This window comes from Salvelinus namaycush, chromosome 18 (assembly GCF_016432855.1).
Source record: "Salvelinus namaycush isolate Seneca chromosome 18, SaNama_1.0, whole genome shotgun sequence".
Taxonomy (NCBI): domain Eukaryota; kingdom Metazoa; phylum Chordata; class Actinopteri; order Salmoniformes; family Salmonidae; genus Salvelinus; species Salvelinus namaycush.
The window spans coordinates 5,311,819-5,322,101 of NC_052324.1; the positions used below are offsets into that span (position 1 = coordinate 5,311,819).

At 42.0% G+C, this 10,283-nt stretch overlaps 1 protein-coding gene across 1 annotated transcript; it reads left to right on the plus strand.

The window, feature by feature from the left end:
- The first annotated feature begins 156 nt into the window (after window positions 1-156).
- LOC120063038 (tetraspanin-36-like) lies at window positions 157-9,493 on the plus strand. The gene is made up of 7 exons (XM_039013153.1): window positions 157-303; window positions 2,545-2,736; window positions 3,145-3,219; window positions 3,367-3,462; window positions 4,578-4,727; window positions 6,680-6,763; window positions 7,048-9,493. The coding sequence occupies exons 1-7, from the start codon at window positions 244-246 to the stop codon at window positions 7,123-7,125; spliced, it is 735 nt and encodes a 244-aa protein (XP_038869081.1). The 5' UTR covers window positions 157-243; the 3' UTR covers window positions 7,126-9,493.
- The last annotated feature ends 790 nt before the right edge of the window (window positions 9,494-10,283 follow it).

Genomic DNA, 10,283 nt, shown 5'->3' on the forward strand with positions numbered 1-10,283 from the left:
GAAAAAGATCTGATGTGATAAAATACCAATTAGTGTAAAAAAAGAATAGAATTGTCTAAACGTAGCCATGGAGCAATACAATTGTAAAGGTACGGCATTAGGACCCCTACATGAACTGTGCGCGGTACGCTCTTCTACAAGCATGTGATCATGTGTCAGCAAGCCACTCATGCTCAAAGCAGTCAGAACCCCCTTAAAATCAGAACAGAGACCAGCTGAAAGGCTCCCCACCACCATAACAACATGGATTGCGGAATTATTACATCGAAAATAGTCGTTTTGCTTCTAAGTTTAATATTTTGGGTAAGTGTTTGGTCGACTTTCTGTTGCTCCTGTGATTTCTGTGTTCTTTCCACTGCTCTAAATTGCAACCTTACTTCCTCTATGGTGAGCAGTTTTGGGTGAAACGAAACCACTGGGTGTGTACTGGACATGGTAGGTTGTTGATTGTTACGGTATCTAATATCGATTTCAAATCGTGATAAATAATGTGCATGACTTATTGAACATTACGAACAGGTTAGAGGAAGGAATTATTATTGGTTTGTATTTATGCTTACATTTCAACATCTCCTTATTCGCAGTATACTCATCTCAAACGTCTCTGAAGTGGGCCTACTTCCAGGTGCATATCAACACAGCCTGGTCTCATAGACGAGATATAGTAAACGTAAATCCTGGACATCCAAATTAGTATGATATGGTACCTTTGGTATGGTTACATAAGGCAAAAACGAAAGTAGGGTGGTTGGTTGGCGGGAAGGGTGGGTACAAGCGTCTAGCAACCCAAAGGCATGAGTTCTGATCTCATCACGGCCAATTTGAGCTAATTAGCAACTTTTACACTATTTACAACTACTTAGCATGTTAGCTAACCCAACCCTTTAACCTAGAATTCATAACATGATCTGTTTTGCAAATTCGTAGCATATTGTACCTTTTGCAAATGTGTAACATAATACGAATTGTAATTCAGGAAGTCATACGAAATGGGTGATGGACATCCACAAATTAATACATACCATACCAAACATTTCATACTAAATGTAGTGTCTTGATTTACGTACAGAATATTACGAAATCCTCTGAGATGGGGTTGATCGACAATGCACATAAAAGTGACACCAACCACACCACATTTGTCAATTGGAGATTAATCCAGGGAAGGACTAGCTAGGCGAGTTCTGGCAAATGTCAGATGGGCAGGTCTATCTTTAGCCAAGTGGGCCTGTCTAAATTGTTTTTGTTATTTTAATGCAGAATTACCATTTTTGGGCCGGTATGGGGGCCTCAAGGGTAAAAAAATGGGCCTATGTGTTAGAAAAAATGCCCGGGATGTTTTCCGGTCCTTGTCCATCCCCTTTTCAAGGGACAACCCCTCCCCCCAGACCATGTTGAGTAACTTGTATATTCCTACTTTATGACAGCTGCCTTTTCCTGTAAATGGTTCTCTCTCTTCTGCCAGATGTTAGGTTGCAGCATGGCATAGATTCCTAGGTGGCGAACTCTCTCTAGTTGACAAACACATTTTAAATAAGGAGGAACAACCCTGTCTGTGTGTATTCACCAGGGAAAATAAACAGGTCTGCTTGTGTATCAGTGGTCAAAGCCACATATATTTTATCTCCCTCTCTGAACATACGCTCTGTTGTTCAAATCTAATTCTATACCATTTCTAAATCAAGCAATGCAGCCAGTACAGGAGGTAATCTGGTTGAATGTTAGATGTTGACAATTATTTTTATTTTTTTTACAAAAAAACAAGAAATCAAAACCTACAGTCTGTTTGTGGTTCTTTTGAATTTTTTCACTCATCTGGGGCACATGTTCCTGGAAGGATTAGGAGGGGGTGGTGGAGTGTGTGCATTCTACTCGGGGTGGGCTGGTGGTGGATCTCAGGACTGAGGACTCATTGGGAGAGAAAACGGGTCATGTGCCCAGGAGCTTTGAATCTAAAGGAGTATTAGGCAATGAGCAGCTCACCACCTGATCACTGCAATTTGGAGACAGTAGTCAGGTGAACAAAACCAAAGCATGGATTCCTGTCTTACCTTGTCCTGAGACTGCTTACAGGGTAAGGAAACCAATATGTGATGTGGATGAAATATTCATTTAAACTCTGAATAAACCTCCAGTGGGTTTGAGAGAAAGGTAAAGAGAACTGCTCAAGGCAGTCACCAAGGGCATTCTGAATCCTTTGTTTTTGACAAATCTATCTCTTTAGATACCTTGTGCATTAACCAGGTATTCAATGATTTTAGAGAGATGACTTCTATATGACCTGAGAGTTGACTATATACACTGCAATTCGCAGGACAGTACTGCAGCTGTACGAGTTGGCCTCACCCATGCTGCGTCCCAATTTTCCACCCGTCCCCTGAAGAGTGCACTTTCATACTTTGTGAAATGGATTTAACAATGGTGGAAGCTCCCATCAGCCAATGCTTACACCAATCCTATGCTTTTAAATCCATGATGGGGAGTGTGCAACTCGGCCTTGATTAGCGGTATAAAGTACTCATGTTGTTGTGTTCTTCACTCTAGGCTGCGGGGGGTGCCCTTGTCTATGTAGGCTCTTATATGATCAAGAGCTACAGCCACTTTGACAACTTCCTGCAGGATAAGTACACGTTCATCCCGGCAGGCATCATCATACCTGTGGGAGTGGTGATGTTCATCATCGGGACTGTGGGCTGCTACGCCACCCTGAGAGAATCCAAAGTGGGCCTTAGCTTTGTGAGTATAAGCCTCAGACGCCTTGGTGGTGGGTGATGGTGAAAGGAGAGACTGGTGGTGCAGCCAGCCAGGTCTTTTGTAATAACACGTGTGTGTGTGTGTCCCAAATGGCACCCTAGTCCTACATATGGAATAGGGTGCCATTTGGGAGGCATGCACTGCAGAGTTGGGGTCAATTCTATTACAATTGCGGTCAACTCAGGACGTACACTGTAATTCCAAGTCTCTTCGATGCTTTTCAATTCATTTTTTTGAAATTGTAATTGTGTTTACTTTTGGAATTGAAATAGAATTGACCCCAACCCTGATACATTGTACGCTCTGAGGATCTTTGTGTTTAAGTCCTGCTGCTGCGCCCTTTGTTCTCGTTCTCCTTGCTGATTTTATTGTCTCTCCCTCTCCTTCCAGTTCCTGCTGGTTATCCTGGCCATCTTTGCAGCAGAGGTCACTGCTTTAGTGTATGGGTTCATCTACCAAAGAAGGGTGAGTGAATTCCACATTTGTCTTACAGGTTACAATAGATGAATACACTACGTATTCAATTTGTGTAGGTGTATTACATGTGTAGTATAGTATCGGTGCAATATTTGAATAGACATAGATTTAGTTTTATATACCTCATCTTTACAGATCAAAGGGGACTTGGAGCGGTCAATGAGTGACACATTCATGAAGTATGATGGTGAGAACTCTGACACCCAGGCTGTGGATTACTTGCAGTCTCAGGTCAGTATCATGCCATCTCTGAACGAGCAGGGGGCTTACTAGGATTGAAACCCGAGATTCTCAATGTGCGACTACTCCCTGTAAATAGGCCGACCTCGTGGAGAAATTTGCCACTCTCCCGTTGATGGTGGTCTGGGTCTTTGTTGCGGGCGTTTACAAGAAGAAATCGCATGTTCAGTCTCTCGATTTTTAAACCTCTCTGGCGCTAGCAAGCACTGGTTGGCACCAATAATGTATACACTAGATTGCTGATGCTATCTATGTATTGGCTAATGAGAGGGTTTTGAAGACACCGGTCAACCGTGTTGGTACTCCTCAGAAAGGGCAGTCCCCCATAGGTATAAGCAGGTTGGCATTTATTGAGATGACTCATGTACTGGAGGCAGCTCTGCAGAATGGTCACTAGCTGGCAGAGCCACAGTCATAAAATCTGATTTTAACCCTAAACTTAACCACACTGCTAACCCTAATGCCTTAACTTAAATTAAGATCAAAAAGTGAATTTTTACGATATAACCAATTTTGACTTTGCAGCTGGCCCATCTAGTGGAAACGGCTCTGTTCTGCATCCAGGGCAAGACTCATGACAATAAATGTCAACCTGTTAGGAATTAATTGAATTCTACTGTATTTCAATGAAATGTCTCAAGGACAGAATTACATGCATTTAAGTAATTTTTGCTGTTGACGGTAACATTAGTACTCTCTAAAAATAAGAAATGCTTTAAAACTATATATACTGTATACTTGTGTTTTTAGCTCTCATAATATAATTTAAAATGATGCATTAAGGTGCCTGTAATAGAATAAATGTGGCAAAAACAAATGTAGACATGAATAAAGGCATTTCTGTAGTGGTGGATGGTGGAGGAGCACTAAAATGGAAGTTCAGTGGCTTTAAAACCGTGCCTAGTGTGTGTGTGTGTGTGTGTGTGTGTGTGTGTGTGTATATATACTGTATAAATAATTGGCTTGCACAAAGATTACATGATACAGGAAACTAGGCTTTTGCCACCTTGGAGCTGGTTTAGGACCTATAAATAAGCCTACACGTGAACCACATTAAGTCGCTATGATATGAAACTACCAAGCATTCTTCCTCTCTCTGTATACAGTTGCAGTGCTGTGGAGTGCAGACCTACCTGAACTGGACCACCAACCCCTGGTTCAGCAAAACTAACAACGCTGTGCCCGTCTCCTGTTGTAAAGGGAACAACACTAAGTGTACAGGCAAACTGGACCAGCGAGACCTGCTCAATACCCGGGTATGGATCAATTCAGTAAACGTCTAACTGATGCTACCTCTTAAGCTAACTAAACTCGCTGGGGAGACGTAGCCTTTAGGCAGAGATCTAGGATCAGTTTGCCCTCCCCATTAACCTTACTTTACAAAAATGAAAAGCATGACTGGCCTTTGATCCATTTTTGATAGTCTATCTTATTCATATCAAATCAAATTGTATTTGTCACATGCGCCGAATACAACAGGTGTAGACCTTAAAGTGAAATGCTTACTTACAAGCCCTTAACCAACAATGCAGTTAAAAATACCTTTTAAAAAAAGTTATAAAAGTAACAAATAATTAAAGAGCAGCAGTAAAATAACAATAGCGCGGCTATATACAGGGGGTACCAGTACAGAGTCAATGTGCGGGGGCACCAGTGTCAAGGTAATTGAGGTAATATGTACATGTAGGTAGTTATTAAAGTGACTATGCATAGATAATAACAGAGTAGCAGCAGTGTAAAAGAGGGGGGCAATGCAAATAGTCTGGGTAGTCATTTGTTTAGATGTTCAGGAGTCTTATGGCTTGGGGGTAGAAGCTGTTTGGAAGCCTCTTGGACCTAGGCTTGGTGCTCCGGTACCTCTTGCCATGCGGTAGCAGAGAGAACAGTCTATGACTAGGGTGGCTGGAGTATTCAACCATTTTTTTGGGCCTTCCTCTGACACCGCCTGGTATAGAGGTCCTGGATGGCAGGAAGCTTGGCCCCAGTGATGTACTGGGCCATACGCACTACTCTCTGTAGTGCCTTGCGGTCGGAGTCCGAGCAGTTGCCGTACCAGGCAGTGATGCAACCGGGCAGGATGCTTTCAATGGTGCAGCTGTAGAACCTTTTGAGGATCTGAGAAACCATGCCAAGTCTCCTGAGGGGGAATAGGTTTTGTTGTGCCCTCTTCACGACTGTCTTGGTGTGCTTGGACCATGTTAGTTTGTTGGTGATGTGGACACCAAGGAACTTGAAGCTCTCAACCTGCTCCACTACAGCCCCGTCCATGAGAATGGGGACGTGCTCAGTCCTCCTTTTCCTGTGATCCACAATAATTTCCTTAGTCTTGATCACATTGAGGGAGAGGTTGTTGTCCTGGCACCACACGGCCAGGTCTCTGACCTCCTCTCTATATGCTGTCTCGTCGTTGTTGGTGATCAGGCCTACCACTTGTGTCATTGGCAAACTTAATGATGGTGTTGGAATTGTGCCTGGCCTTGCAGTCATGAGTGAACAGGGAGTACAGGAGGGGACTGAGCACGCACCCCTGAGGGGCCCCCGTGTTGAGGATCAGTGTGGCGGATGTGTTGTTACCTCCCTTTACCACCTGGGGGCGGCCCGTCAGGAAGTCCAGGATCCAGTTGCAGAGGGAGGTGTTTAGTCCCAGGGTCCTTAGCTTAGTGATGAGCTTTGAGGGCACTATGGTATTGAACGCTGAGCTGTAGTCAATGAATATCATTCTCACATTGGTGTTCCTTTTGTCCAGGTGGGAAAGGGCAGTGTGGAGTGAAATAGAGATTGCATCATCTGGATCTGTTAGGGTGTTATGCAAATTGGAGTGGGTCTAGGGTTCCTGGGATAATGGTGTTGATGTGAGCCATGACCAGCCTTTCAAAGCGCCTCGTGTGTGCTACGAGTCGATTGTCATTTAGTCAGGTTACCTTACTGTTCTTGGGCACACGGACTAGGGTGGTCTGCTTGGAACATGTTGGTATTACAGACTTCGACAGGGAGAGATTGAACATGTCAGTGAAGACACTTGCCAGCTGGTCAGCGCATGCTCAAAGTATGTGTAGTAATTCATCTGGGCCTGCGGCCTTGTGAATGTTGACCTGTTTAAAGGTCTTACTCACATCGGCTGCGGAGAGCGTGATCATTCCTACCATTTTTTTGTATTTATATTTGTTAGTCCTTACTCTGACTTGAAATTGTGTGTGTGTCACTCTAGGGTTGTGAGGGTTTGCTGGAACTGCTCCTTCAGGATGTGATGAGTTATGCCATGCTGGTCATCCTTGGATTTGCCATGTTCAAGGTACTGTACCTGGCCGTCCTCTGACTTAACATTTCATTTATTATGTCGCATTTCCAATATCAGACTTTGCACCGGTGTTTGGCCTAAAGCTGCATGCTTTTGTGTTTCCACCTCTGAGGCCAGGCACAACCCCCCCCTTCCACCCCAAAGTTCTTGGGCTGTGAAAGTCTTGGGGCCAGAATGGGGATAGTGGGACTTTTCTGAGATGTGTGAACCTACTTTAATCTTTGGTGCCAGACAATTTACTCTGTACTGAATTTTACTGCATTTCTTTGTCCTTTCAGATTTTCGGGACGCTCAGTGTGTGCGTGATCACATGTAAAGTTGGCAGGCGACGTGGCTACCGGTCCCTGGATGCCTGATCCTGTTGGCTCGAAGGATAGTTCTGAGGCTTGTCTTGCGCTATCTCCTGACTCCTCTTCCCTTTCTCCAGCACTGAGACTATAGAGCCTTAGGACTTATGTTCCCCACTCCAAGATTTTAGCATCCTTTCAGGAACATTCTTACAGTTTTCATTCAGCTTTCCTAGGTAGTTGTCAGCCCACCGAACGTTGGGCAAACCACTGTCGACATTTGAAGCGTTGGAAACCACAAGATGCCATGTTTTTTTTTAAAGATAGTTGCAAATAGGAATTACCACTCAAACTTTTAAACAATGGAAGTTGGTTTTGTAATTTCCTGCTGTGCATACTGAAAAAAATAAGAAAGGGTTTGCTCAGTGACATATCAGTATATGGGGTACACTCTATTTTAAAGAGGCAATCTGGGACTCAAACGATAACAAAGTGGCTAACCCTGCAATTATTTTGGTAAACAGCTGATGGATGGTGCTGGAGAAATGTAACCATTCTCAAATTCATAGACGGGATCTATGGATACAGAGACTTACCATATATTAGATCAAAATTAATGTTTTCCTTTTTTTCAAAGTGGTAGTGTTTTTTTTTTCACAATTACATTGTTTACAAACAATGGAGTAAAAAGGCTTATATTTTGGGTTCTGATGGGGTAAGACAGTTTAACTAAATTCATGAGGCTTTTAAGTAATATTTTTCAATAATCAATTGCTATATATCATTAATTTATTGACCAAAAAAAGTATGTGCCACTCCCAGATTGCCCCTTTTTTTAAGGATTGAAATGTTATGTTGAAACGGCCAAGGACTTTTTAAGACTTCAACACATCAGGGTAGTAGGCTCTGTTTAATCAAGACGGGATTGTCTAGGATATACCGTATTACGTTACGAAAGGACTGTCAAGATTATTTGGGGAAATTATTTGATAAAACTAAGGGACAGTTTGAAATGTACTAGAGGGTGGGGTGGTGTCATAAAGAAAATGCACCCCCCTCCCCAAAGTAAAAAATATTTTCAAATGACCTTCCTCTTGTACTGTAAAAAAAACATTGCACACTCTCCCCACTCATAGAGTTAACTCAAAATAATGTTTATGACCACAAATAACTGTAGTGACCCTGTGTTTATATGCGTGGATATTGACTTTGCCACTTCAGCATGCTTTTGTGGCACTGTCGATGCCACACAGGGCTACGGGCCTTGAAGGTTGAGTGTTTGTCGACCGCCACGGACTAGCTCCCTGCCTGTTTCATTAGGGCTTACACTATGATCGGCGTCGGCTGCAGACAACGATCAACAAGAGGAATCAGATTTTTTAAACATTTTGATGCCATATTTCTCATTATATAAAATATATGGAATGAATTTTCCACTGACAGGTTTCTGTGCCAATGCACCGCGCAACCAATAAACAAAGTGTTCCGACTTTGGGCGTTTCAGTATCATGGTTTGCATTTTCAACACCACAATAAATACTGTCAATCTCGACAAACAGAAAACAAATCCCTCCCTACCTTGTAGGCCTATGGAGTGTCAAGCCAAGTTTTTGATAATCTCAGAATGTCATTAAACATTTTGGCGTTTTGTAACATGTCTCTTCCCATTCATCAATTGGCTGTTGCATATTTTGGATTAATTGATTTTATTTGGCAGTAAAAAAATTGACCTGGGTTGCACAATAAAGTCAGGGACTTATTTCCAATGTGGTCCCTATTTTTACATAACTACATATACACTTACATAGATGTAGGCAAAAGGTTATACTTTTCACACACTAGCCAGCTTTTGACATAATTTCTTTAGAAGTGTTTATGGTTGGTATGGCTTTGAGTTGCTGTGGTAGTTTGTTCCACTCTAACGCCGTTATATAAAAATGTGTTCTTACCAGATAGACTTTTATATTTCAAACAATGAATATTAGAGTGTCCGGCTCTGGTATTATGCTGGTGGACATCTCTAACAAATGAAAAATGTGGTACCTGGGGGCAGAGTCTGTGCTAATTCTGTGGTCCAGACCAAGTAGAATTAATCCCCCCCAAAATAATCACAGATAGCCAGCCTGCTTCAAATGCTTGACCTCCAGATGAGTATGAAGGGGGGGGGAGTTTAAGTACAATTCTTACAAGGTTGTTTGCCACTGGACTAGTGCACTTGCCAGAGTCTAGGGTGTCAATTCCTTCCAATTGGGGAAAGAATTTCATGGGAATATTCTAAAATCTGCATAAAAACAATATGCGCATTTTCCCATCAGAGTTGTTTTTCTATCTAATTGACTTGTTGCCGATAAGTCTTTGCGTAAATACGTAGTGCACATAAAAAATAAATGTTTTGTTTAAATTCCCATGTACCAAAATAAACTACAAGTTAAATGGGTTTCCATTGCATTTTTAACTCTAGGCCTTGTTTTGTCACAATTTTTTGCACAGGTATAGCGAATGTGTCTACTCTGGTATCGCAGGTACATTCAGGGTATAGCCTACATGATTATTATGGACGAAAGTGTGAGAATTGTTATTTGTCAAATGGCAGTCAAGCATCGATCATCATATTGTCACCAGAGAAAGACCTTTGATATTTATTGGAAAGGAGCATCAAACTCATCACCTTGCACTTTCACCACCCTGTGAAGTTCATCATTTATTTAAGCTGTAGCCTCATAAACTCCATGCTTTCCTGAGTCGTACTGGGAGACCACACAACATATTATCATGTGACTACAAGTTTACTTCAATATGACGGTTATTATATCAGTATTTGCGCATAAGAGTTTCTACCGCCATTTCTCGCATAATACATTTTACACACACAAGCAGATCCCACCTTGTTCAGTGAATTTTATTTTGTCTACATTTTTTATCCAACATGTATTTTACTTGCATAAAAAGGTTGGATGAAAACCTGGTTAATGTTGAGGATGCTGGAATTATATTTTCCTACAGGAGACTTTTGAAGTAGCCTAATCAGATTCAAGCATTGTGACTGGTTGTGTTTATGCCACATATAAAAGGTAATACATTTTAAAAGTTAAATGACAAATATTTTGACTATAATGAATCTTTAGGTTCTAGGTGAGTGAGGAATAGCCCCATTAAGCTTTCCTGAATAACTGGGCCTGCCAGGAGCATATGAAACATTCAAATCTCAGGGCCTTTTGAACCGTTAT

Bases quoted from the DNA above. Each gene is read 5' to 3' on its own strand.
- LOC120063038 (XM_039013153.1), top strand. From the start codon at position 244: ATGGATTGCGGAATTATTACATCGAAAATAGTCGTTTTGCTTCTAAGT. The intron at 304-2,544 runs GTAAGTGTTTGG...TCTTCACTCTAG, and splicing joins TTCTAAGTTTAATATTTTGG to GCTGCGGGGGGTGCCCTTGT. The intron at 6,764-7,047 runs GTACTGTACCTG...TTGTCCTTTCAG, and splicing joins TTGGATTTGCCATGTTCAAG to ATTTTCGGGACGCTCAGTGT.